Source organism: Motacilla alba, chromosome 27, assembly GCF_015832195.1.
Source record: "Motacilla alba alba isolate MOTALB_02 chromosome 27, Motacilla_alba_V1.0_pri, whole genome shotgun sequence".
NCBI classification, from domain to species: Eukaryota; Metazoa; Chordata; class Aves; order Passeriformes; family Motacillidae; genus Motacilla; species Motacilla alba.
In genome coordinates, this window is record NC_052042.1 from 2,596,214 (window position 1) to 2,624,121 (window position 27,908).

The 27,908-nt window shown below is 43.4% G+C and overlaps 2 protein-coding genes across 8 annotated transcripts in view; both read right to left on the minus strand.

Annotated features, from left to right (window-relative positions):
- LOC119712209 (ATP-dependent RNA helicase DHX8-like) overlaps positions 1–6,742 on the minus strand; it is a 28,478-nt gene extending 21,736 nt beyond the window's left edge. The window contains exons 1-11 of one of the 3 annotated variants that reach the window (XM_038163194.1): positions 6,585–6,742; positions 5,770–5,855; positions 5,114–5,186; positions 4,693–4,778; positions 3,946–4,055; positions 3,542–3,853; positions 2,684–2,828; positions 2,028–2,231; positions 1,618–1,705; positions 1,156–1,253; positions 511–658 (exon numbers count right to left, since the gene is read on the minus strand). In XM_038163194.1, coding sequence (XP_038019122.1) covers positions 511–658; positions 1,156–1,253; positions 1,618–1,705; positions 2,028–2,231; positions 2,684–2,828; positions 3,542–3,853; positions 3,946–4,055; positions 4,693–4,778; positions 5,114–5,186; positions 5,770–5,855; positions 6,585–6,696 — 1,462 coding nt within the window. In that variant the 5' untranslated portion in view covers positions 6,697–6,742. Of the gene's footprint in view, positions 1–510; positions 659–1,155; positions 1,254–1,617; positions 1,706–2,027; positions 2,232–2,683; positions 2,829–3,541; positions 3,854–3,945; positions 4,056–4,692; positions 4,779–5,113; positions 5,187–5,769; positions 5,856–6,584 lie in introns of those variants that run through there. The other 2 variants (XM_038163195.1, XM_038163198.1) reach the window with 2 other exon arrangements.
- Positions 6,743–7,662: 920 nt separating this feature from the next.
- NBR1 (NBR1 autophagy cargo receptor) lies at positions 7,663–27,835 on the minus strand. Of its 5 annotated transcripts, none has more exons than XM_038163200.1 (21): positions 27,593–27,835; positions 24,439–24,501; positions 23,102–23,120; positions 22,702–22,724; positions 21,686–21,883; positions 21,144–21,218; positions 19,719–19,936; positions 18,069–18,233; positions 17,386–17,592; positions 16,584–16,743; positions 15,749–16,036; positions 15,166–15,318; positions 14,630–14,705; positions 14,233–14,343; positions 13,242–13,433; positions 12,985–13,119; positions 12,032–12,392; positions 11,659–11,756; positions 11,077–11,146; positions 10,278–10,383; positions 7,663–9,912 (listed from the first exon to the last, which is right to left on the minus strand). In XM_038163200.1, exons 1-21 carry the CDS (start codon positions 27,749–27,751, stop codon positions 9,742–9,744), a joined length of 3,048 nt encoding a protein of 1,015 aa, XP_038019128.1. In that variant the 5' UTR covers positions 27,752–27,835; the 3' UTR covers positions 7,663–9,741. The 5 variants fall into 5 exon arrangements, with proteins under 5 accessions (XP_038019128.1, XP_038019127.1, XP_038019130.1 ...); XM_038163199.1 differs by having other exon boundaries at positions 7,663–9,915; positions 27,593–27,832; XM_038163202.1 differs by lacking the exon at positions 27,593–27,835 and adding an exon at positions 24,634–24,704 and having other exon boundaries at positions 7,663–9,915.
- Between the last annotated feature and the right edge of the window lie 73 nt (positions 27,836–27,908).

The window sequence follows — 27,908 nt, forward strand, 5'->3', positions numbered from 1 at the left end:
TGGACTCACTTTTTAAGTGTGGCAGACAAACACGGTATCAACACATCTCTCCTGGGTTGCTGCAGTGTAGTTTCAATATTGGATGAAAATCCCTTTGCTAGGATTTTCTTCTCCTGAGAAGCTGAAGGGCCTCAGCTTCAAATAGAAACAATTTGTTATTTGCTGCTCTGCAATGCAGCAGGTGCTTTCTCGATTGGTCCATGTGGGATGTTTCTACTTGCTCACCAACCCAGGAAGCAGCAGCTCTCGGACTCTCTGGGAGTCACAGAACTTTATTATTCACTCCTTTCTATTCCTGTCTCGCCTTCTGATGAATCTTTCTCTCTGTTCTTTGTAGTATAGTTACAGTGTGGTCTCTTTTAATGTAATATAGATCATCAGATAATAAACCAGCCTTCCGAAATATGATCAAGATCTCTCCTCCCCTTCACCAAGTCCTGAGTGCCCCAAAGAGCACCACATCACTGGAGCAGCACAAAAAAGGCTCAGTTCACCTGGGCTCAGACATACCATCAGGGAGAGGATCCACCCAGTGCGTGTTGAGCCCCATGGGGATGGAATCCATCTCTGCTTCTCTCTGCGCTTGTTTCAGTTCTCGCCTCTCTTTAGCCAAAGCACTTTGCATCATGGCAGCCTGGGACAGGGAACCGTCTGGATTCTGGAGAGCAAGAAGAAAAGACTTCAAGCACTACCATTCCTTCACCTGCAATAGATCTTCTCTTTAGAAACACCTTCTAAACATGCTATTAAAATACTCAAGTTTGTTTCTTAGATTTCCAGGGCGTTTCCATCAGGCCAGCCTCACGAACTGTCATAGCCATAACTAACATGGAGCATCCTTACACTGCCCAGTCAGAAGGATTACAGGCACAACCAATGAACAGGATTTCTTTACTACCTTCTACTTTCAAAAGACAAGAAAAAGCAGAACAGAGCATTTCTGTTCTAACACACCTATGTAAAATGGCTTTTCAGTTCCATTATTCCACTTCACAGTCACCAGTTAAGTTAGAGCCCAGCTTTATTTGGAAGGACTTCAGTGGCTGTGTTTTTCAGGGCTCTCAGTAACGCGCAGGTGGGAAACTGGTTATTAAATTCCCCAATATTTGTACCATTTACTCAAATACATTGGGTGCAGGCTCAGAAATCTCTTACCTTGACTATTTTGATGGGACTCATATCCATGCTCTGTTTAGTGTGACCTCGAAGAAATGGTGGCTCTTCTTCAACCAGCTCAATCTCAAGATCCTCATCTAAAATTCACAAGTGACATTTGGTACAGAAAAATTCAACATCTTTTGGCTACATAAAAGTGCCTCTTCAAATAATGCTTCCTGTGCATTCTTAAAGGGAGTCTTAAAACTCCTTAGAATATTCAAGAGATTCTGAAAATTCCTGAGGAGTTTTAAAAGTGAAAACATGCAAATAAAATGCACAGACAGGGCACATCCGAATGCCACTAATCATCCAGCCAGAGGAACCCTAGCTCCAAATATACAAGATGACAGCAAATTGTGCGACACTTTACAGTTACTTCTATCATCAATTGATTTTTGAATCTAAATACATCCAGAAAGACAAGGAATTTACAACAATAAGACTGCTGGGAAATACTACCTTCTTCATCATCAACTTTAGGAAGAATCCCAGTCTCCTCATCAAAGTCAGGAAACTCTTCCTTGGAAAGCACATTAGCTGCAATCATCTGGGAACAGAGTGAATACAATGTGAGTATATCCCCATGAACGAACACAACTCATGCCTATGAGTCAGTTCTAACCCCGTTCCTGTAAAACAGGAACAAAGGAATGGCCCTGCATCCTGTATCCTCTCCCCAGCTCACCCAGCCTCTGACCCAACAGTCCTTCAGTTCCTCCAACAGCAACTAAACAGTCCCAGATCAGGAGCAGCAATTCCAAGTTAATGAGCAAGTTACACAATCAATTAATCCAGGAGCTGTACTCTGGCTCATTAAACTCCCTGGCAACTTCATCACCTTGATCCCATCCCCTGGATGCAGCACAGACCTGTTTGATCTCCCACTTCTCCGGGTCTGAAATGCGGGTCAGGCGTTTCCGCTCCAGGCTGTCGTCCTCCACCTCGGGGGCGCTGACCAGGGACAGGTGACTGGGTCTGTCCGGGTTCCTCATGGAGCTTTCTTCGTTGCTTTCTCCAACCAGGTTCCTCCTACGGTTTGGGTTCAAGTCTTCCCCGGTGTCTTGATCAACATCCTGCATCAGATGGATTGGTTGGTTCATCAATCAGCCCTACACTTCTCCTCATCTGTGAACTCTGCCAGGAACAGCCCATTCACAGAAAATGCTGGTTTTGTTTTTTACAGCTGGTACTGCCAGGTAAGAACATCCTCAGGCACGCAACACTCTCTGTCTTGGCAACAGTAGTGATTTAGTTTAAAATTAAAAGCTTCTCTCATACTGACAGAGGAAGACAACCAGCAACAGCTTGAGGTTTGTCTTGCCTCTTTGATATCATGTCAAGACAAGATATTGTTAGGAATACTACATCAAAACCAGAGAAAACATGTAAAAAGTAATAGGCCACTTAAACACAGAATGGTAACTTCGTTTTTAACTCCCAACTGAATGGTTGTGTATTAGTTTTCATCAAAGAATGAAAAATAGCAAGAAGAGGTATAATTTTAAGGATTTTAGCACCTCCGTACCTTCATGCTCAGGCTGGTTTTGGATCCAGTGAAAGATAACACTTTGACTTTCACTCTTTGTCCTTTGCTCACAACATCAGCAACATTGGCAACCCGTCCTTCCCTTCGCAGCTCTGAGATGTGGACCAAGCCTTCCCAACGTTTCCTGGGAGCAAAACAGAGGGGCATGAGAGGGCCACATTATTACTCTGACAGCCCTTCAGATCACTCAGAATCTGTATTAAAATATCTTGCTGTCAACAGACTGTGTATGTCCACAAACTGGTTTTTGTAATGAGAATTTTGTAACTCTCTGCTGTCAAATCTATTTTTCAGAAACTCTTGTATTTGCAGGTGCCCTGATGAAGGCAGGAATGATGAATTTGACTCTATGTTCTCAGAAGGCTCATTTATTACTTTGTAGTACTATATTATATTAAAGAATACTGTACTAAACTATACTAAAGAATACAGCAAGGATACTTACAGAAGGTTAAAAAGATAATAATGAAAACTCGTGACTCTCTCAGAGTCTGGCACAGCTTGGCACTGACTGGCCAAAGAGTCAAAACAACCCACAGCAGAAACCAATGAACCAATCACCTGTGGGTGAACAATCTCCAAACACATTCCACATGTGAGCACAACACACTGAGAAGCAAATGAGATAAGAATTTGTTTTCCTTTTTCTCTGAAGCTTCTCAGCTTCCCAGGAGGAAAATCCTGGGTGAAGGGATTTTTCAGAACATGTGAGTGCCACAGGAAACAGCCCTCCAAGCCCAGAATACCTGCTGGTAGCTTCAGCACATCTTTAAGGTACCAGCAGAAAAGGGAACTGAGCTGAAACAGCACCAGATCTAAAGGAAGCATCAAAGGTACCTTAGTCCTTCCAGCTGCACAAAGCACCCAAACTGCATGATGCTGGTGACTTTGCCGTTGTAGATGTCCCCGATGGAAGGCTCCTCAGCTGGTGGCCGGTCCAGGTGCTTGTCTCTCCACCTCTCGTGGCTCTTCTCAAGGTACTTCTCCCGGTCCCTGCGCTCCTTGCTGGGGCTGCAGCTCCTGCTCCTGGACCGGTATCTGCCTCTTCCCCTGTGCCTGTCCCACGTCCTGGAACGAGACCTGGAGCGAGATCTGTGCCTGCGCTTCCTGTCCCTGCTGCGGCTTCGGCTCCTCTTCCTTTTCTTCTCCCTAACAAACCAAAATTCCATCTTAGCAGGGCACTCCCACCTCGGGCAAAGGGAGCAGCCGAGACCTCCCCCCCAGGCACACCAGGCACCTACCGATGGTCGCTGCCCCTCTGCTTGCCCAGCTTGTCTGCGCTGGGCATCAGAGCTTCCAGCTCTTTCAGGGCATCAGCTGCCACTTTCACATCATCTTCGTCCAGCATGTTCTGCAAAGACAGAGAACTGATGCACCTTTCTGCAAAAGGGCTGACAAAAAGCTTGCCACAAAGAATTAACCTACAGAATTATCATCATACCTGTATCTAATTAGAAAGATTCAAGATTTAAAAAGATCAGGCTCAGTATGTGATAAAGAAAGTAACAAAGCACTCTCCCTATTTGGCCACAATATTGAGACAATTCTGCTTTTGTACAATAGAAAGTTCCATTCTCAATGCTCCAAATTGTTACAGAAATACAAAACGCAATTTCTGTGTTACAGAAATACAAAACGCAATTTCTGTGTTACAGAAATACAAAATGCAAGACCCTCATAGCATCTGAATATACAACATTTTTAATCAGTTTCTAACACATCGTTACTTTGAACATTATGTAAGGAAGGCCAGGCTACAAATTTCATGTCACAGGAGTCTCATCTTCCTGCAAAACAGCATCACATGGCAATTGCTAAGAGCTATTCCTTGCAACGTGTAAAGAACTGAGCCTTCTACCTCTCCCACATTTCATTACTCAAAATTCACATTTATCTATGCATTAGACAGAGAAAAAAGGTTGAAACTAACTGGAGAAAAAAGCAAGTTTTCAGAGAGTCCCAAAAGAAATCTGAAATTATCATCTTACCCTGATGTTGGGATTGTCTGGCCTGCAAAGGGCTGGATACAACTCCCTCAACTTTTCTTTCTCTGATTTGGGTTTGACAGCTGTCTCTGATTTTGAGAATAAAAAAGAAAAAAAAAGCACAATGAAACACAAAACTCGTAAGTGCCACAACAATTCACTCTTGATTTTTCTATAATTAAATATAAAGTTTAATTTCCATCTGAACACAAAGGTTGATACAGCTTTTACAGAGGTTCAATTCAAGGCATACTGCGTTGCCTCCCTTCAAATTCTGATTATTAGTGAGTATTTGACAGACAGAACACTGTGAGCAGCACATTCAGAATAACAACAGCAGGATGTACAGTGCAACAGGATTTGCCTTAGAAGACAAAAGCAGAAAACAGAAATTCACCCAGCGCTGAGCACTGGCCCCACATACCTTTGCTCGTGGATGGTTTTGGAGGAGGCCGCATGGTCTGGATGAGACGTAGCAGGTTACTGATGAGGGAATCCTGGAAAAAACCAATAAAATACTTCAGCAAATGACTGCAACACTTTCATTATTAGAAGGCACAAGTGAGGGTTTATCACAGGACAAAAAAATGCTCCATTCTGAGGATTCAGGTTGATTTTTAGAAACTATCACTGGGCTTTGTGTATGCCCTAAAAAGAACCCAAAAATAAATATGGTAATTCCATCTAAGTGACTTTTCTGTTAATCATTTTAATCACCTATTTAATCCAACTACAGTTATTGCTGAGGAATCAATAAACACAGCACGTAAGCGTCATGAGAAGACCTATGACAACCTCTGCCTTCATGAAAAGTTGTTTCTTACGTATTTTATATGCTCTACACAACAATAAGCATTTTGAGTCCTCAGGAAGATGCTTTTCAAGGACTACAAAAGTTCTAAAAAATAAGGGAGAGGAAAGCAAGGGAGACAGGAATGTGAGAAGCTAATCAGTATGTACTTCTCCAATTGAAGAAAACCAGTAATAACTCCTCACAACTTTTCTATATTTAAAATAGAAAGCTCTATAAAACATACCACAACAAGAATAATGCATAAACAACATTCCAGTGTCACTTACAGTGAACTCTGCGCCATTCTTCAGAAGAATTGCCTTAAATGTGTCAAACGTGGTATTTTTCTCGGCAAGATTTATCACAAACTCGGCTGTGAGGGAAAAGCATAAAGTGAATCGAAAGAAGAAAGTCAAAATCAGAGTAAAGAGGGCATGAGGGGGCAGAAGCCGCTCAGCAGGGCCCTGTGGCTGCTGCGGGCCCGGGAGCTTCTCCTCAGCTCCCCCCGGACCGAAGCCTTCCCTCAGCCTCACAAATTGATTTAAGACAAATAATGTTTTTTTGACGGTGATCTTCTGGGCAGTCAGGACAAGGGTGAAGGGAAGGAGAGATCTTGACTCCATTTCAGAAGGCTGGTTTATTATATTATGATAGATGTTATATTAAAAAAGCCCACACTGTAACTATACTATAAAGAACAGAAAGATTTATCAGAAGGCGAGACAGGAATGGAAAGGAATGAACAACAAAGGCTTGTGACTCCCCGAGAGTCCGAGAGCTGCTGCTTCCTCGATTGGTGAGCAAGTAGAAACATCCCACATGGACCAATCGAGAAAGCACTTGCTGCATTCCACAGCGGCAGATAACAAATTGTTTCTATTTGAAGCTGAGGCCCTTCAGCTTCTCAGGAGAAGAAAATCCTAGCAAAGGGATTTTCATAAAGTATCGTAGCTACAGTTTTTAACTTCCAAATTCGAAAAGCACCTTCACAAAACGCACCCGGCCCCACGGAGAGGGCTACTACGGCCCTCCGCAAGCTGGCCTCAGTCCGGGAGCGCGATGCGCCCCGGAGGCGCCCGAAGGCCGCGCCCGCCCCGCTTACCCAGGTCCTTGTCGTTGATGCCCAGGTGGTTGTCGAGCTCGGTGCAGACCTTGGACACCAGTGACAGGTACTCGAGCTTGGCGAGCTCCTCCGCCGCCGCCAGTTCCGCCATGGCCGCCCCGGCCGCGTCCGCTTCCGGCGGAAACGGCGCCGTGAGGGAGCGGGGCGGGGCCGGTGGGGCGGGGCGGGGCGGGGCGGGGCCGGCGCGGCGGCCGTGTGAAGCTTTTCCTGAACCTTTCCTTTGCCGTGACCACCGCGGACAGGCGGCTCCGGCTGCGGCACAGGCGGCTCCGGCTCCGGCTCCAGCACAGGCGGCTCCGGCTCCAACAAAGGCGGCTCCGGCTCCAGCACAGGCGGCCGAGCTGCGGTACCCGAGCGTTGCGCTCCGGGCACCAGCGGGTCCCGAGCAGAGCGGTACCGAGAGCCACCCCCGGCCCCGCGGCACGGAGCCCGCTGCTGTCCCCGGCCCCGCGGCACGGAGCCCGCTGCTGGCCCCGGCCCCGCGGCACGGAGCCCGCTGCTGGCCCCGGCCCCGCGGCACGGAGCCCGCTGCTGGCCCCGGCCCCGCGGCACGGAGCCCGCTGCTGGCCCCGGCCCCGCTCAGCCCCTGCCGAAGGAGCCCCTGGAACGGCCAGGGCAGGGCACAGCCGGGCTGCCGTGCCCACCGCCCCTGCTGGCCCAGAGCTACGAACCCCAGGCTGCAGGAGAGACATTTCTGTGCTGCTCTTATGAGCCAGCGAAGGCTTCTTCAAGATAAGGAAAGCCTCATATCTCTCAAGGAATTTACCGAGGCTATCGCCATGAGGAAAAAAAAAGTGTAAGCAAAAAGATCTGGACCTTAGGTGGCTCCTTTCACCTCTTGAAAGCTTTGTTTCTTCTTTATGACAAAGGGGCAGTGCATGTGTTCGTTAAGTAAGTGTGAACATCTTGTAGAACTATAAAAGAAACGCGTTGCTTCACTAAATAAGTGTGAACAGCCTTCTGAGTGAGTCCTGGTGCTTTGTGCCATGTGGGGCTCTGCAGTGACACCATCCCAACCCCCCAGCACCTGTGCTCCCCCAAAAGAAGATACAGAGGCCACATGTGCTCTATAGAATATATTATAAATTATATCATGCATCCATTAACAAAATATACAAAGCCAACAGAAATAGATCTATCTTAAGCCTGAGCATACAGCATCTAAACTCTAGTAAAAAGGAACCTAAAGAGAAGGACATCTCACACCTGCCACTTCAATCCTCAATGAAGTGTTCCTCCTCAAATGCTTTAGTTTTGTCGTTTATAGAACACATGAACATTCCAAGTACAAAGGTACACATGGCAAACATGGGTCCTGCTGGGCCTGACAGACCCGAGCAAATAAAACCACACTATGCTTCAAAGTGTCATCAGCTTCTGCATTTCACCCTCTCCTTCCTCCTCCTTGTCCTAGAGCTGGCATTAGTCAAAAGATACTCAAAACAACACACCCAAGTTAAGGTGGAAAGTCACAGAAGGATCTTTACCTGGTCCACAGCACACAGTTGTACTGGTGTACAGAGAGATGGGAAACACTGCAAAAAACTTCTACTGTATTTCAAAATAAGCATTTAAGAGTATATCTTCCACAATCTATAAAAATAGGTTTAAAACGAAAGTGGTATGATACATTTGTTTTCTTGGACTATTTTAATGGTATTTTATCTCTATGGGTACTAAAGTCTTTTAAAAAATTACTGATAACCTGGCCAGCACAATACTGACACTGCTTCAGCTATAACTGTGACAAAACACAATACTAGTTTGAAGCAGGAGTAATATAAAATATTTTAGAATCAATGGTCTCTTACTGCAGCAAGGAAAACATGTTTATTTGAAAGTAGGAACGTAGCCAACACTGTCACCTGCTGAGGGACTGAACTCTGAGGAGTTAGCTGGATACCCCACTGCACAGCAGTGTCTGGTGCTCATTTCTGTCATTCTTCAGAATCAAATCTCTCAGCATATTTAGACAGGAATTCTTATATTTCCAAATTAAATATGGGCATCTAAAAATCTTCCGAGAAAAATGAATTCTACAGACGTGGCTATGGAAACACAGGACCAGCTAAAACCATCAGAGGAGACTGTACATTTGAAAGTGCTTAAGTTAATGCATTTTTAAACTCTCATGTAAAGTTATGTGATCCCTGCTCCAAGCATTCTTTCTGTTCCTAAACATTACAAAATTTGTACTCCAGTTCACGTCTGGGTTCCTACACATTCTTGCATTTTTTTATGTGGTATTAACAGAGTAAAATGTTTGCACTGCAGTGAAAAAAGGTAACGGTCAAATTTTTAATATTTTTACAAAGAGCCTGTAAAGAATCCTAGAAAAGCCTTTCCCACCTTTACACTCCATTTTTAACAAAATATTTTATGTAGTTTATACTTCTAGTGTTAGAGATCTGGTGTGCACTATCATTACTGCTTCAATTGCTGGTGGTCATTTTCCTGTTTCATTCTGCTACAACAAACAACAGCTTCACTGGTATTCATCAGCTGAACTGCAGTTACACTTGCAGACTTTGCAAAAGTCTAAATTCAAGATGGCTTTCTTTTATGAGCAACTTCTTTTTCTTAGAATAATTTGTAAGATTTAAATTTGTCACTTCACTATCACACATTGGAAAATCAATTACTAAATCCTCAGAAGAAACAAAGAAACTCCTAATTTCAGGCATCTCTTGTAAATTAAGCAGGACTACATTTTACAGCAGCATTTTATACTGGTTTCTATTCCAAAGCTAATTAAGCCAACAAAAAAATTTCCAGCTGCCTAAAAAAAAAGTATATACACAATAAAATGGGAAGTTCTCATCTGGATACAAAGTTTAGTTCTACATGATTCCCTGGTAAAAGGATTTCATCTGAAATTAGAGATTCAAAGACTACTCATTTAACTATGAGGTCTAAACAATAACTGAAATTCTGGTATCCATTTCAAGAGATGCCACAAGAGTTGTCTGACATTTCCATGAGGGTAAAAAGAAAAAGAAGTCAAATGCTCAAAGAAAAGCTGAAGTCTTAAGTCCAAACCTCCAAACAGAGAGCAGCTGAGGAGCAGCCTGCTGCTCTTGCAATCTTTAATTAGAGTTTACTCAATGAAGATTATTCCTCTCTCCACCAGGCAGGTTTAGCACCTACTGTACCAGTCTCTGTTACTGATCTGAAGCAGTTCAGTTACCACTTCAATCATGTTATTGTTGTGCTTCTTCAGCAGCCTCAAGTTTAACTGCCTGTCACAGAATCCCATCTCACACAGACTGGACAGCAGAGTGGCAGTCTGCTCTTCTGGAGCTGCAGGCTGCTGCAAACAAAAGAGGGTAAGAAGTTAAAAAAGCTAATTTATTTTTTGCCATTTGAACTAGGGGCCCTGCATTATGCTAGAATCAAACTGAGGCACAGAGGCTTTTCTGGCCCCATTTAAAATCCCTTTCACTTAGAAAGGTGAGGTACTCCTCTTACATGAGGCTACCAGAGACATGTTTTTATCCCTATGGCAAGGATTTCCCAGTCTGCTGAGAGCAGCATACCTCAAAGGAACACCATCAAACTCAACATTTTACTCTTACATTAACTCCAATATAGAACATTGATACACTTAAAAAACCCACACACCTGTAAATTTAAGATTGTCATTCTCTGAAACTCACACAGAAAGACATTCACCTGTTCAATAATGGGTGGCCCAGCAAATAATGCTTTGTAGGCAGAAGCAGCAACTGACAAAGCTCCTTTCACAAGCTCTCCTGCAATGCTGCTGCCTTGAGGGTACCTGTAAGAGACCAGGTGCTGCTTTAGGGTCAGCAAAGCCAAGGGTTTGTTCCAGTGAAATGCAAGTCCTGCCTGTCGAGGCAAGGACTGTTGGAGACAACAGCCTGTGATCCACAGGAATCAGCAGTGTTTGGGAACTGAGCTATGCAAGAAGCACATTCCTTCTTCTTGACACCTTCTATTAAATTGTGGGTGTATGCTTTCCACGAAGGGACCTTTTGTAAAGAGTTCAGTGTTCTCATCTAGAAGAGAACAGACCTACATGAAAGCTGTGCACTGCACTATCCATTCAGGGTAGGGTAACTTCTATTTGTTTTCTGTGAATACTTAATGAACATTCTACTGAACATTTTGACTTACCTCTCCAGTCTCAGTATTTTAAGACTACTTTATAGCTAGCTGGTAAAATCCCCATCCAAAGAATCCTAAGATTTTCCAGAAAAAAACCCCACAGAATTTCAGAAGCATTCAACTTGAGCTCTTCATTAACTTTGGCCTGCCAGTTCTGCATCCTTTTGATTTGTGCCCAAGGGAAACCAAGATCTTATAAAAACATGGCATGTTTGCTTTAAGAAGGGAGGCCTCTCCCCAAATTATTGACTACATGAAATCTATGGGCCAGAGCTTTTTCCTAGGGGTCTAATTAAGCTGTTCTCAGTCTAAAATAGTGAAGTCAGAGCTTCAGCTTCATTACCTCGGGTATTCTGAGAACTTAGTGAGAAATGCAGAAGATCCTGGCCCATGATTATCTTCACCACTGGGTTCTGGAAGAGGAAGACAAAATGTCAACATGCCCAATTAATGACAATTAAGCTGGAGAAACGCAACACATAAATAAACAGAAAAAAAGTGTGTCTGAGCTCTAACTTTAGTTATGCAGAGAATCCAGGATTCTCACTGCAGTGAAAGCAGTCAGAAGATTTTCAGAACCATATGACTGATTCAGTGGTGTTTAACACAGGAGGAACTGCTGTCTGAGTGACTGTAACAGCAGCTTAAATACATGGCTCATCAATTCCAGAGCAAGGTAATTTTCCAGATGCCTCTAAGTACTTTTGAGTATCCTTTTACCATTTCCCATAATAGATGCTCTTAACTGATCCACAAAGCCAATTATTTCCTCATTTGATAACAGTTCAACACCCAGAGAAAAACTGAAATCTTTACTTGGTAGATTTCTGTTCTCCTCAAGAGAAAGGAGACATCAAATTCAATACTAGGCATAAGGAGTAGGTGATAGCAACAGTCTGCACCCTTCATTAAATACTGTCAATACCTTCTCTTGGTATTTGATCATGAGGAGCAGAAGAGATATGCTCTGAAGCTGGTGTGTTTGGTTCTTGGAAGACAGAATTCTGAAGAGATGAAAGATTCCTGAGAACATAAGGCAAAAACATCACTGCTTTATTCTACATGTACACACATAAATAAGTCACAACCAACAGAAAAAAACTTCACATGCTCCCTTCCCTCTCTCTCTTGCACTCACCTAAATCAGTGAGTACAGGCTCTACAGCAAGTTGCAGGATTTAAGAACATTTACCTCAGTCAAAATTTTGTTACAACAACTCCAGTTTGGAAAGTACTAGACCTTGCAGACTCTGCAGCAACACCAGCATCACCATCGTGTTCCTGTCCCCAGATCATACCTTTGTGCCTGGGGTGGGCTGTCCACAGGCGCTGGGGTCAAGGGCACTGCAGCCAGTGCTTGGGAAGTTGTCAGGGTATCAGTGTCCCTCTGGATCTGTGGCTGGCTTCCCCCTTCTGGGTTCTCTGCTCCTGTTTCAGGTTCTCCTGCCTTTTCTAAACCAGGCTGAGAAAGAGCTGAACTATACATGGAGTCACCCAAGGGCCGACTGGTGTCGAAGCACTCGGGGAGGATAATGATATAGTCCTCTGAGGAAGCAGAGGAGCACTGACTCTGAACATCATCTTTATCATCTTCCTCTCCATCACCATTGCCAGCACCACTACAGGGGCTTGTGCTCTCATCAGAGAGTGGAAGGTCCCCTAGGAGGAAAAAAAGTGAAGTGTTAACCACTGTCCATTTGTATGGAGAACAGCAGAGACAGAATTGTCCCAGCTGTGAGAGACAAGTATTAGAAACAACTGTAAACCTTAACTGCTGCCACTTATGGTGCCACTTTCCCTGTTGTGGGGAGGGTGCAGTGTGAAGGAGTAACAGATCTTAATGTTAAGCCTTTGTAGATATGCTGCTGGTATTAATGCTCGTAGTAAAAACTGGATTAAGAGCTATATAAAGAACTGTAGTTTTCAGCTCTTAAATGACATACATGAGAAACAGGTCAGAAACATTGCAAGCTATGTGTACAAAGGATGGAGTCACATATAACGTATGAGCACTTATTTGAATATGCAACTGGAACCTTTTGGTCTCAATTTCACTTCTCTAAAAAGCAGCTGTTAAACGAGCTGCTTGTTAAAGTACTGACACCAGTTTTCTGATGTAATAATTCTCACAACTGGGACAATCTAACAATTCTCCTCACCTAATGATGACCAATTTCCTGGAACAATGTCAGATCTTCTCACACATGATTTTTTTACAGCTTTATCTTACATTCAAGCCCATTTTACTCACCACATGAATTTTCTGTCACTGGTTTTGATTGATGAATCTTTGCCTCCTTTTTGGAAGTGGAATTACTATTTACCATAGGAGATTCTTCAGTTATTGTACTGCAGCTGAAGGTGTCTTGCAGTGTGTGTAAAGAGTCTAATAAAACCAATCAGGAAAAACAATTAAATGGTTATCAACGACCTGAGCTGAGCAATTTGTGTCTCGTGTCTGACTGCAAACAAGTCAAACCAGAGAGGGCAGCTAATGACAGTACTTACTCTGGAGGATTTTGGGGTTCTTTTGTGGGGGCTTGTGGTCAGGTGCAGCATCCAGGGTGAGAGATCGAATTACAGTCTCACAGACAAACTGAGTCCCACTCATATCTTCTTCCCCTTCCTCCTGGTTCAATGCATGCTCAGCTTTCACCTTCACCACAGAAGAGTCCACAGAAAGGCAGGCTTCTGCCATTCCTTGGAAAGGGAAACACAACAGATTTTACTACCACAACAAAAAAATGCAATCATAAGAAGAAATTTTTTAGACTAGCCACAGCTAATATTGATGTTGTGTGTTAGTTCTTTCTAAAAATTGAAGGAGTTTTGAATTCAGCTCAAGTTGAACACAAAAGTGATTGAGAAGTATGGGGAGCACACCTGGAGTATTTGGAGTATAACCTAGTCTGTAAAGGATAGATTGTTAATTCTCCCAACAATTCTAGTGGTCAGACAAATCAAAAGAAGCATTTCAAAGGATTTTATACAAGGGCATGCAGTAATAGGACAGCAGGGAATGACTTTAACATGGAGGATTTACATTAGATATTACATTAGATATTAGGCAGAAATTCTTCCTTTTGAGGGTGGGCAGGCCCTGGCACAGGGTGCCCAGAGAAGCTGTGGCTGTCCCTGCATCCCTGGAAGTGTCCAAGGCCAGCCTGGACAGGGTTTGGAAGTGCCTGGGATACGGAAAGGGCATGTCCCTGCCCATGACAGGGGTGTGGAACTGAAAAATCTTTAAGGTCCCTTCCAACCCAAACCACTCTGTGATTCTATGATTTCTATTTCCAATCTATATATATTATGCTCCAACCTCTACAATCACTAATGTAGTGTCAGACTCCAGGTTTATGAGTCAAACAACCTGTATTTTTTTTTTTTCCAAAGAAGGGGAAGACAGCAGTTAGAATTCCTTTTAGACATCAGGATGCTGACTAGAGAGAAGTGACATTATCCTCCCTTCACCCCCAAGCTCCTCAGGACTACTGCTTACCAGGCACTAGTTTAAATCCACTGCCCTCGTTCTCCTCCTCTATCTGACCTAAGCCAGGTTTCTCCAGCAAGGGGCTGTCACGTGGCAAAGGGGACATGCATGGAGTCATGTCTGGAAAACACAGGGAGCAAAGATAATTGGCACTAAAGGAGAAGGAGCCTCCATGAGGTAACATTTTTAAAAGTTATTATTTTTAAGGGATATTCTTTCAAGACTGAAGAAGCTTATTTTGAAAGATAATCTGGTGGAACAAACAACTAGCTTTGCATTACTCTGCCACTGGCTGTGCAAAGAAAATGGCAGCATTCCTCAACATCTGGAATGTTATGTTCTTGGGATATGAAGGTGAAAAGAAGCCAAACTCTAAAGGATAGCTGTCAGAACACAGGAGCCTTACCAACAGGAGTATTGTGTGGCACTCGCTCCAATTCCTGCACAATATTAATGTCCAAGAGCTCAAAGGACAGCAAATCCTACAGGAAAAACACACACAGTTTCCATGAGCAAACTCTGACACTGAATCACATCTGTACTTGGCAGCACTGATCCCACTGATGTACAAATAACACTTTGTTCCTCAACACAATCTCAGGGGCCAGTTTTGCCACAACATATATTTACATCTCTAACAAAGAGCACAAATTATGGCAGGAAGGGGCAAAGCTAAGAACTCCCTTGTTAGGGCCAGAGAAATAATCAGTGCTGACTCCTTCTTGAGAATCTTCACCTGTCCTACACAAACCTTCCACATAATGACAGTGCCTAATTCCAGTTTGAGAAACCAGCTCTGCTATATAAAATGCAACATACTCTTTCTGAAAACAGAGAGGCCATTTTTAGAGCTCAGAAGATGTATTTTTACAGATGTCAACCTACCTAGACATCAAACCCAAGGTGTTTTGCTTCATATGTACCTGAATTTTAGCAGATTACCTGTGCAGTGAGGAGATCAACAGATGGGATATAAAATTCTCTCTCACTTGGCAGATTTTTGATCTTTAAAGGAACAGCTGGCAGAGATATTTCAGCCTGCTCTGCAATTTCACCTATCAGTCGAGCACCTGTTTCTGTCTCTAAGGAAGCATCCTGCAAAAACAAAACAAAACAAAAAACAGAAGCCCCTTAGCCACAGTAAATAAAATATCACATGAAATCTAAAGCCTGAGTTTTGTGTAAACACACAAGTAATTTGAAAGAAATTTAAATCAACTCATTACAGAGGCAAAAGGACAAGACCTAACAAAGAGAAATGCTGCAGTGTTTCAGTTCAATCAAAGTAGACAAACAGCTGCGACAGACTGATAGCTAACGTCCTGCCTGTCAAAAAGAACAACTACTGTAGAACTTATAAATGCAATCTATGTTGTATTTCTTTCCTATTAAAAATAAAATTTAAAAGCAAACAGCTAAAAGAATCCCCTTGAATAGTCAGTTAGGAATATTATGCCAAATAATACACAATGCTCCTTCTCCTAGGCAATTGTGAGCTGCCCCAAATACCAGGTGAGTGACTTGCCTGTTTGCTTCTGGAAGCTTTACTCTTCTGACAGGAGTCAGAATCCTTCCAATCACTTTCCACGTAGTCAGCAGCTGGAGAGGGATCCACAACAATACTGCACCAGATCCTTGGCCCAAACTGCTCCCCTCGGTGTGACAGTCTCCAGTGAGAAGTGTAAGTTCCTTCTATGTTGGGAGCTACAAACTCAACTGAAACAGTCCCTACTTGTCCAGATGGAAGGGATGGCACTATCACATCTTTTTTCTCAGCAGATGCCAAGGTCAGATTACCCCACATGAGTTTCAACTGAAATATACAACAGAAAAAGCCAAAAGTTAACTCCTCAAGCTTCTGTGCAAAGTGTGGGCAGAAGGAAGCAGAGTTCCTCTGCTGAAAGACCTTGTAGGTGCCAGGCATGGAGAACACAGGCTGCTAGTACACATCCCCACATTAATCACTATCAAGACAAAGATACCCCCAGCTATCAACACACAGGCAGCCACTCTCAGAACAAAGGGGTTTGGAGGTCAGAAAAGCAAGACAATTGTAAACAGGGTCAAGTTTGGAGGTCAGAAAAGCAACAGACAATTGTAAACAGGGTCAAACTGCATCATTATAACATGGGGGCATACATGCTATTAATGGGAAACACATTCAGTGATGGTGCTCTGAATCCCTTCCTTCCTATAGCCTACACTTTTGTAAAGAGTACCTACACAGCTTATTGCTTCAGAATTCCCAGCTGTGAATGAACAGGCCAAAGGAAATCTTAAACAGGTCCTAACAGAGAATTCACTTTAAAATGTCATCTCCCAGAATGATTTTAGTGTGTAGAAGAGCAAAGGCAAGATACCTTGGTGTCTGAGCTCCATTCCACATTGCCAGTATTTTTCATTCGCCAGTGTTTGATAAACTTTGTTCCTGGTTTCAAGTGAGTACCATCAGGCAAATTCTCATCCACAAATACTGCACTTAGTGTTGGGACAATTGCTTGGAAGGGTTGATTAGGACTCCTGGGATTGGAGAGAGGAAACAAAAAATACACCAAAACTGAAGTTCAGCTGCTGATTGATGACAATTTGGCTTTTAAATGCCCTAAATGGAAGGGGTGAATTAAAGAAACAAACTATCCAAGTTTTACACTGCACATTCATAAACTCAAAGGGAGTGGGAAATGCAGAGCAGTTGCCTACAGAGGCTGCTGTCTGATGAACCTCAGCTTAAGAGCACATTAAAAAAAATAAATAGCAGTGAATATAAATATACAGAATGTACTTGACTTTATGCAGACACACTTAATAAAGCAGGAAGATACAGACGTTTTTAAAACTGGCAGTAAATGTTAATTTACTCTGTATGAGCATGCATGTGTATGCATAATCCCAGGCACTCCCCTTCCTCCTAAATCTGCATAAACCACTACGTTTCTGGTAATAACCATCAACCACTTTATTTTTTCCTTTCTCCTACTCCCCTCTCAAGCAAAAATACTCTACGTTGCAAATGGCATTTGGACAAAATTCTCCCACAGTCAAATGACAAATCACCCTTCAAATGAGCAATCCCATAACCTTCCTCCTGTTACTTCAACTTGGTCTCATAACAAAAGGCCAGACAGCACAACTACCAGATGCTCAGTTAACAACAAGCCTTACAGGAAGGTATTAGGCTGGACACTCTCAGATTTCAGAGGAGGTGAGCCATTTGTTTCCAATACATGGATAGAGTTCCACAGATGAATTTTCCTGTGCAATTTTAGCTGCTTTTTGAGCTCTCGGACCTCTGCTTTTCGCTGTTTCTTTTCTGCTCGCAATCTTTGCTTCTCTGCCTTCAGAAATCTTTTGTCCATCTGCTTCTGGAGCCTGCAAAGCAATTAACACACCTTATTACATTAAACTGATCACAATTTATCTTGACCCACCACAGTCTTCGTCTCAAGGGAACCCTTCAGGAAACATCCCATGCTTCTAGACTGGATACCAAATGATTTTTTAAAAGAACATCCTCACAGTTCCTTATGGAACTATTTTGAATTGTTTCTGAAAGAACAAAAAAAAGGCAGACACAAGATGCTCAAAGAAAAAGCAAGATCTCAAAGTTTACCACCCATCTATGACACAAAAGTCTGTCTTTTCTACTTTGTTGTTAAAGACACTGTAAGATTTATGACTTAGGCCCTTTACAAGTACATGGCTATTTTTAGCTACTCACAACGAAATTTGAGCACCATTCCCATTTCTTGTTATCTCTAAAATAAAAGCTGAACCTCCACTCCAACACAGGTTTTTCCTTGCAATCAGAACAAGCTTGCCAGGCACTGCCAGGTGCCAGCATTTACCTGACTTGCTCCAGAGTGGCAGGCAGGCGTGGGGAGAGCTCTGCCAGGCTGTAATTGTCAGCGACACAGGGGATGGGTCTGCGCAGCTTTAACAGCACGTGGTTTGGATCATGTGCATACGTTCCTGCCTCACACTCTTCACAGATATTGTAGGCTGGACAAAGGCTGCAAAGCAGAAAAGACAAAGTTATCAAGAGGCAAAGAATTTCTGCAGAGAAACAACTTTCACTGTAAGCAGTTCCCAAGTGACAGCAGCTGGATGTCTCACTCATAGATCAGTATTTGGAGCCATGTGGAATACCTACACGATTATCTCTCTTCTTGGCAAAACTGCAACACAGTTCCCACTTCTTTGAACACACACTGAAAAAATCTGATGCTTCCTTTAGCACAAGTGATTAAAATTTGCGCTACAAAGGGCAGAACATTTTATCAAAATCCAGTGCCAGAAACAGCACCATACTTATGAAAATACAGAGGCTAAGTCAACAAGCATTGAGGGATGCCAAGCAGATTGCTCCTCCAGGAACAGGGCTGATAAAAAGCAGACTGTCATCTCCTGCCAGCAAAGAAAAAAAAACCCAAACAAAAACTCCTGTTGGCATTTCATCCACTGCTTCTGCCTAGTCCCAAAATGCTGATTTTTACAGCAGTTGCCTCATTCAAATAAAACTCTCACTTTTAACACCTTGTTTAAGACATTCATCAAAATATATTTCATATTATTAGACAGACAAGAGTGAAATCACTAAGAAAAAGTATGGCCTGCCTTAGTCTCACTGACTCAGAACCAAACAACTACTACAGACTAGTGGTTCTAAGTCTTGCTTTTTTGTTTAGTTTACCAAACAAAACCTTTTCTGTTACAATTACTGCATGTCCAACACAGATAAGGTAGAGAGTCATTGAGAACACAGCTATGAAGTTCTCTGAACTGTGTTCATTGAGAATACAGTGTTACAAAGTTCTCTCACTTTAACAACCACCTTTTCTCAAAATAGTATTAATCTTGCTTTTATGCAGATAAAGTCTAGTGACCACAGGAGAGAACATCAGCTGCTGGTGTGACACCTAGTAGACATTCTGAAATGTCCAGCAGGCTGCAGACTGGGAACCTAGAAGTATCTAACCCCAAGACAGTTTCTTTCTCACTCATTCACAGGCTGTGCCAGGCAGTTTCCTCACCCTCCCAGCTCCCAGCACTGAAATGTCCAGCAGGCTGCAGATTAGGAACCTAGAAGTATCTAACCCCAAGACAGTTCCTCTCTCTGTCTCTTCCAGGCTGTGCCTGGTGGGTTCCCTCCCTCCCAGCTCTGAAACATCCAGCAGGCTGCAGACTGGGACCCCAGCAGTATCTAACCCCAAGAGAGTTCCTCTCTCTGTCTCTTCCAGGCTGTGCCTGGTGGGTTCCCTCCCTCCCAGCTCTGAAACATCCAGCAGGCTGCAGACTGGGACCCCAGCAGTATCTAACCCCAAGAGAGTTCCTCTCTCTGTCCCTCCCAGGCTGTGCCTGGTGGGTTCCCTCCCTCCCAGCTCTGAAACATCCAGCAGGCTGCAGACTGGGACCCCAGCAGTATCTAACCCCAAGAGAGTTCCTCTCTCTGTCCCTCCCAGGCTGTGCCAGGCAGGTTCCCTCCCAGCTCACGGTACCTGCACTGGTAGCGCACCCCGACGATGCGCGCCTGGCAGCTGCAGCAGGACATGAGCCAGTCACACTGGCTGCCGCTCCCCAAGGGGCTCTCCGAAGGTGCAGGTGCTGCTGGAAATGAGCTCTCACAAAAATCTGCAGGCTGACTGCAATTAACAAGCTTCTCATACAGCTTCTGCTCCAGCCTCTCCACAGTCTCCTTAACTACTTGTTCCCTGAACTGGAAAGAAATTAAAGCAGTCGTGAATGAGACCCACCTCTTAAGTTTGAAATGTTGAGTTTCACTGTCACAAGTCTCCCAATCTGTCAGTGGCCACAGACTACTTCAGAATCATTTCCCCTACCCCCAGCACACTCTGTACAAAATCATTATAATACATATAACATATATAATATGATAATATTATTATATTATTTAGTATCATATTATATATATCACACAATATTATAATATCATGTTATTATATTATCATATATATGTGATATATAACTTATACCATATAATAATATATAAAATACATAAACAAATACCACATTCCTCAGAGAGGATTTCTATTTTACAAAATACCAATCCAGAGCTTTTAAGAAGGCAAATTAAAAATCACATATTTGTGCTTACAATATTGTTTTTCTTCCATAACCTTACATGAAGGGAAGGAAACTCATCTCCAAAACAATTACCACAACTCCTCTGGTATCTCTACCGTTAAGTTCTGATTTGCTCATCAGTGATGTCTTAAACATAACCATAAACTTCCCCTGTTTTTAGTTTGTATAAATAGGTGGCAAAGGAAAGGAGACTCTAGAAAAAAAAGCTTAAAGATAAGAGCACATAACTTCAACAATTTGCTAGCTGATGAATTCTTTGCAGTGATATCAAACTGCTTTTCAGTGATGTTTATTAGCTGTTCAAAACAATTTAACACCTATATCTTAACTGTAGCTTATTGTCAATAGCTTCCTGAAGTGTTTTCTCAAAGTGAACAGTCAAGAAAAGGAAGGTCACCAAATGCTCTGCTTTCAGTCACAGGAACCAGAAGTACTGCCCTGCTGAATCTGGGCAATCAAGAGCCTACAAGAGCAACACTGTCCACGTCTCCCACAATGAGAGGTCTGGAATTCCTATGGCTGTCTGCAGTGCCACAAGGATTCTGTTATGGGAGCTACTTAAAACTACACTCAAACTAAATCAAATGCATAAACTAAACATTCCACTTTTCACAAGTGGTATGGATCAAGTTTACGCTTTTGGGGTTTTTTAAGGTATTCCTTGCAGACATAGTCAGACATGTAGTTCTCATTAAGATCCTGGTCACAAGTGCTGATGGCAAGAGTGTTCAGGTGTCTAGAGATCACAAAGATCCCTTCCAACAGCAACGAAACTGAAGTATTTAAGTATATAAAAACTTGCAAGACAATACACTTACTGTTTCCAAGTAGCTAGTAAACCATTCTGGAGGATTTTCATTTGTGCTTTCTGCTCTGGTCTGATTTAAATTTTTCTGGGAAAAAAACAAAACAAAACAAACAAAAAGTATGCAAAGTTAAATAAAAAACCCTCAACACAGCAAGTTAACAGCTGAAATAGCTTTTAAGTGTCTTATAGAAAATACTCAAGTAGCCACTGACATTTTCCTGAAACATTTCTGCCTCATTCCATTTGAGTGTAATTACACACCAAAGTCAAGTCAGGCAGAAGTTACCAGATGGCAATGAGGCCTTCAGGAGATGAACTGCTCTGTTCATCAGAATACTGAAGAATGATCAACATGAAAGCACTGGCATTTCTAAAGACAGCATCAAATTATTCTCTTGAAGACATTCAAACTATTTGGTGAGCTTCAACAGGTGCAGGTAACTGCAGAGCAACTCCTGAACTCAGTTTTTATACATGGCTACAGAGGACAATCAGTCTACAAGGTGAATTACATTTATTAATTCTTTGTTTGAATGCAGCTCAGCTTCTTACCTGAATGGTCAGCTCCTTGTTGTTTTTTAATTCTTCCTCTAATCCCTGAGCTAGCATGGAATGATGCAGAAGTGGCTTCTTCTCATCTTGAAGAAGCACCAGCTTTTCTGTCACATTTTTTTCATGTAGTTGCAAAGCACGAGAAGAGTTCTTTTCATAGGCATTCATCTGAAGCTGATTCCCTTGTTTAACTGCAATCTAAAGAAACAGAACACACATACACCATGTTTTCCACTCACAATCAGCATACAGAATCTGTAAAAATACAGCATTATACTGCATTGGAGATTTGGCAAAAGGGTGGGGAAAGACTAACAGACACTAAAAGAAAAACTGAGAGAGATGCCAAGGTAGAGTCAGCTGATATTCTACTTCTGAAAGGTTATTAATATACTTTTTACAAAAGTTTATTAAAAGCCAAAGGATAAAGGATAATCATGCAAATATCCTACTGGAATTTTTCAGCCTACAATAAAGTGTTCATAGGAGCCAATAAACAATAGATTCTGTCCAGGAATTTATTTGGAAATTATCAGATTTCAAATTCAAACCATGAGTAAAACGTTGTGAAAGACTTAATGATGTAAAACTGAAACGTAAAGGAATGCAATTCTTATTTTGTCTAACTGCTTATGAAGTAGCTAAGATTGACTCTAGTAAGTTTTAATGATATACTGTGCAGCAGAGTCTATGTGGCAAGGTTTTTGAAGGGTTTCACTAAAGCCCAATATTTCCAAATATGGGATTACTGTTGAAGGGTTTGAGAAAGTCAGTCCCTTAACCAACCCACTGCTGCTCAGGGTCTGAATCCTAACTGCCCACTCAACTAACTTATAAAAACAAAGACCAACCAGGATAGAAGAAAAAAAAAGTAGTAAGACATTCAAGCTACTGTCCAAAGCTAGAAAACAGCTATTCTGATTTCCTGGGCCAAGGAATGCCATTTTTTTTTCAGCTACACCAATTTTAATTGGAGAAAGATGAATATATTGAAAAAAGTCAAAGAGCACATTTACCTTCAGAGCTTCTTCATATTCCTCTAAAGAAAAATAGAAAGAAGTGTGAATGGCCCCTATCTCACACAACAGATGTAAGTTTATCACACAATATTTAGAAACCCTTACATGATGAGGGGCCTCCCCTACCTTCTGCAAATTTTCTTAAATTAGTGCAAGAAATTGTATATACAGCAACAAGCACACGTTTTCACAGCTGAGAGCCACAACATTCCACTAATTTAGTCATTTCCAATTTATCCTACGGACCAAGAATTCTTTCCTTTGGGAAGAATTTGATGCCAAATCACATATAAAATACAAAAATCAAAAAGCAAGCATTCTTAACTGCATCTTCAAAAAACACAAGCAACAGTTGGGGTCTCATTCTTGATTTCACCTCAGTAAAGCAGCAGCTCACCTTTGCTGTTCACAGAGACCTGCAAAGAGAAGTAACAGTGAGCAAGAGCCACAGACACATTTTTGCAGTTCTCTTAAAATTAACACACTTCAGAATAAACCTACTTTATTCACAGTTTCTAAAGCAGCAGTCCTTCAGCTGTTTGTTATTGCCGTGTTTAATCATTACCCCAAGCTGTGGTGCTTTGAAGCAGCCCATGTTTGTTACTGCACTGGCACAGGAGGCAGCTCTGGCACTGCTGGCAGCCAGAACGAGCTGCTCTCCTCACAAAGCCACTGCCTGTACCCCTGGGCTCACTGCACAACTCCAGAGCTTGGCCCCAGTTGCTTTAAATGCCCAGTTAAGTGCTTCAAAAGACCAATTAAGTGTTTCATAAGCCCATTCTTCTACAGAAAATTATTTATCAATTCTGCACATAGAAGTCACTAACACAAGAAGCTATTTAATCCCCACAGCACCACAGGATTCTGAACAATGTTTGCTCAGTATTTCTGAAAAAAGCTTTCATAGATGCATCTATATATTTATATATCATACAGGCTGGAAAACAAGGGGAGAATCATGCCCTGAAAGGTTGTTGGAAGCTTCCTGACATTTCCCCTTAGGGAAAAACAGTAAGAACAAGAACCCCCATGTCATTTAGCAGAGCTATAATCCAAGCAGTGGAACACTGTGTTTGCAAAAGGTCATTCTGTGTGAGAGTTGCATTCCCCTCTGAATCTCTAGATAAACAAAAATAATATGAGAGGGTGACACTGTGCCAAGCAGGAAGTTACTCAACAAGGACAACTAGAAGTAACCAATTTGTTTTCTGAGTCAGTAATCTGCTTGGAGATTACAGCAATTGCCTAAAGCATGCAGAGGATTTGAGCACAGCAGATCACTGAAGCAAACCTTTGCTAATGACAGGGGACCTACATTTTCCAGAGGAAGGAGTCTAGAGTGAAGAGACAGGGCTTTACCACAGCTGAAAACACAAATAGTTACAACTACCTCGTAAAAAAATTGAAAAATAAAAAAAAGTTATAAAATAAAACAGTTCCTCAATGGAAACACTCCTCCCCCAGAGTACAGAGAACCACTGGCTGTTTCAACAGGGTGGGAAAAAGAAGGGCAGTAGGTTCTAAAAAAAAGTATTTTAAAATAGGTATGCTGCATTATAACCACAAGACTATCAGCTATTTTCTTATTAAAAGGGCAAACATTCCCCCACCCCAATCTGCAAAAGGGGCTTTCCTGAAGGTCCCACTACCAATCATCAGGAGGCAGAAAGTCATTTCTGCCAGCAGCCATTTTTCAGCTGACTTATTGGGAGGGTGGGGAGGCAGGTATTTTACCTCATCATTATCCTCATCAATGTACTTGATCTGAATGTTGTCCAGGCCAAATGAAACTCTAACCTGTAATGGAAAAAAAGAACACAAAACCATAGTGAGGCAGGACCTCAGATAATAATGATTATTAATTGGGAATAGCATTAAAACCCTCTATCCCTCCCTTCAGTTTCTCAGTTGAAGCAAACACTGTTTTACCAAATCCATTCCTCTGGAGCTGAACTCTTCCCAGTGCCTTCCCTCCAAGCTTTACTAACTTTCCCTAATGAAAAGAATAAACACGTCTTTTTCCTCTTGCACCTAGCCTGGTTAATGTTTACTCCAAAATAAATAATAATAACCTCCCCATTCTGAGAGGACAAGCTCAGGATTAACAAACTCTGTCATGGTAAACACAGCAAAATAGGAAGACAAAGGCAAACAATCCCTAAACTCTATCTTCTACATTAGAAAGCACTGGGAGACAGCTCACAAAGGTGATCAGCCTTTTCTCAGCCTATCAAAATTCAGAGAATAAAGCTGAGCAGTTATTTTGCATTTTACATTAACAAGGCAGAATGAGCAGCACCAAATGAACCAGAAAATGAAAGCAGTTGTTTCCATATGCTGAGCCTTTGAGGCTCCTGGATGTTTTTGTACCAGGTTCCTACAAAAACTGTATTTTTCTGTCTTGGTTTGAACAGACAGGTGTTTGCTAAGGAAGGCAGGCGCCTCCCCTGAAATGGAAAATGTAACCCCCCTCCTTCTGAATTATTATAATTTTTAAATTAAAGGGCTCTCAGGCAAAGATATGGGAATAGGAACAACAGTTCATTTCTGTACCAGGCTCCTACAAAAGCTGTATTTTTCCCAACAGAAACTCTCTGAAACAACTGACACATGTCCTGCTAGGCCAGACCTAACAGAACAGCAGCAGCAGCCTCAGGCAAGAGGGGCTGCCTGGGGAGTCACAGCCTCATGGAGCACAGGGACACATGGACACAGCCCCACAGGAGCACAGGGACACATGGACACAGCCCCACAGGAGCACAGGGACACAGCCCCACGGGAGCACAGGGACACATGGACACAGCCCCACAGGAGCACAGGGACACAGCCCCACGGGAGCACAGGGACACATGGACACAGCCTCATGGAGCACAGGGACACAGCCCCACGGGAGCACAGGGACACATGGACACAGCCTCATGGAGCACAGGGACACATGGACACAGCCCCACGGGAGCACAGGGACACAGAGCACAGGGACACATGGACACAGCCCCACAGGAGCACAGGGACACAGCCCCACAGGAGCACAGGGACACATGGACACAGCCCCACAGAGCACAGGGACACAGGGACACAGAGCACAGGGACACAGCCCCACGGAGCACAGGGACACAGCCCCATGGGACATAGGGACACAGCCCCACAGAGCACAGGGACACATGGAGCACAGGGACACATTCTGCACTGAACCTGCTCCAGGCAGGCTCTTCCAGCAGCACATCCCAGATTCTGTGAGTGCAGTGACAGAACCAGCTTGCTCTGTCAGGAAGAAGCTGTGCTCTGTACTTACATGGTCTGGAACCACAGATTGTTCCCCTGAACTCAGGGCAGAACAAGAGCTCACCTCATCCCTTCTACACATCAAACACATCGAATAGAAGATCAAAATATAACAAAGACACGAGTTTAACTGCCTTGAAACAGTAACTCCCCAACAGAGACAAGCTTGGCTCTACCTCAGGGAAACACTGTAATGGAACACCACACCTTGAACAAACACACCCTGGCTCTCGGAGAGCTGAGATTAAGGGCAGCACAGTGCTTACACAGTAATCTGCTCCCAGCTTTGATGCAAGCAGGGCTCTGAGCAGCTCAGACATTCCTGCAGCTCTGCTTGCACTGAGGATTTGAAGACTGAACCAGGGCCTCTTTCAGAGGACTGAAACACAGCAAGGGAAGGTGATGCAGTTCAACTGAGCAAGTCATAAAACAAAACCCTCCTGAACACGTACTGGAATATACTGGCCAGAAAAAGAGATGACAGACAGAAAATAAGACAGCAACAAGATCTCTTCAGATGTATCTCTGAAAGCAAGCTAAGAAAGCCAGAACAGTTGTGTGGAAGAGGTTTTACAGCAGCTTCTGTGAGCCAGAGAGAAGGTTGAGAAGAGGATCCATGTTTACCCCTGAAAGAATTTCCTACCAAGGTCACTGACACAGAAACCAAGAAAGAAAGAAGGATAAATGAGAAAAACCTGCAGCTGCCTGTTCCAATGAGCACTTTGTGACAAATGAGTAAAGTGTAAACTTATGAGCTTTGTAAGAATGTATAAAAAGCATGAAGGCTATAATAAAAACAGTTTGAAGCCTTCTGAAAATGGAGTGTGATGCTTTGTGTTGTCTCCGTCTCAACTATGACACAGTTGCTACAGAATTAATTAATTAATAATAATAATAATTTCATCATAGCCAAGGGAATCCTTACAACAATTTCACCCTAAGCTAAAACAGGAATTGTCACCAAACAGCCCTGAACACAAGCACCCAAACAAACTGTGAGCGACACCAAGAGCAGGACACACAGACCTCCGGAAGGAGCTGCCCACGCAGGCACGGCCCGGTCAGAGCCTGCTCTACCCGAACTAGCTCACACAAAGCTCCGGAAACCAAGGGACCAAACAAAAATCTATTCGTGACTCAGTATCCCAAAGAGCACAGACGAATCTTCAGAAAAGCAACAGACGGGTGTTACTTCACTATAGGTACTCCAATAAGAATAGGAAATTATAGAACGAGAATGTAATTAAAAGGGGAATTCAGAACCAAACTAAGTGTCTATACCTGTGGAAAAAGACAAAGAGCACAGCTAAGACCAGCTGCTCACACAAAAAAAAAGGGCCCTTGAGAAGGTTCTTCCAAACCAGGCCGTTCACGCCAATCTAAGCACACAGCAGGAGTGTACTACTCTACTTAGGCAAAAATAAAAACCAAGACCGCAGCCATAGGAACCAGCAGTTCTAACAGCCTGTGAAATGGAGGGCATCGCTCCGGAAAGCGCAGCTGGAGACGCCGGGCCCTCAAAGCCTCACGGGCCGGCTGCCGGCGGCTGCGGCCCCGCGGCGGACCCCTCACCCCGCCCCGCCTCCCGCGGCCAGCCCGCGCTCACCATGGCCTCCACATCGGCCCAGGTCGTGTGCGCGGGGTCGGACACGAGGAAGGTGCGGGTGTCGCCGCGGCAGGTGACGCGCAGGGTGACCCGCGGCTCCATGGCGCGCTCCCGCGGGGCCGGGGCCGGCGGCGCCAGCCCTCCCGACAGGCACAACATGGCGGCCCGAGGGCGGCCCGGCCCGCGCGGCTATTGGTAGAGCCGCCTGTCACTCACCAAGCTCGCCGCTCTGATTGGTCTAGAGGGCGGAGCCAGGAGGGTCGCGGAACCACAACAATAAACACAGCCGGGCGCGCGCACCGCGGCCACGCACGTC

Bases quoted from the DNA above. Each gene is read 5' to 3' on its own strand.
- NBR1 (XM_038163199.1), bottom strand. From the start codon at position 27,751: ATGTTGTGCCTGTCGGGAGGGCTGGCGCCGCCGGCCCCGGCCCCGCGG. The intron at 17,593-18,068 runs GTAAATGCTGGC...ATTGCTTTGCAG, and splicing joins GCCACTCTGGAGCAAGTCAG to GCTCCAGAAGCAGATGGACA. The intron at 12,393-12,984 runs GTGAGTAAAATG...TTTTCCTCCTAG, and splicing joins AGTGACAGAAAATTCATGTG to GGGACCTTCCACTCTCTGAT.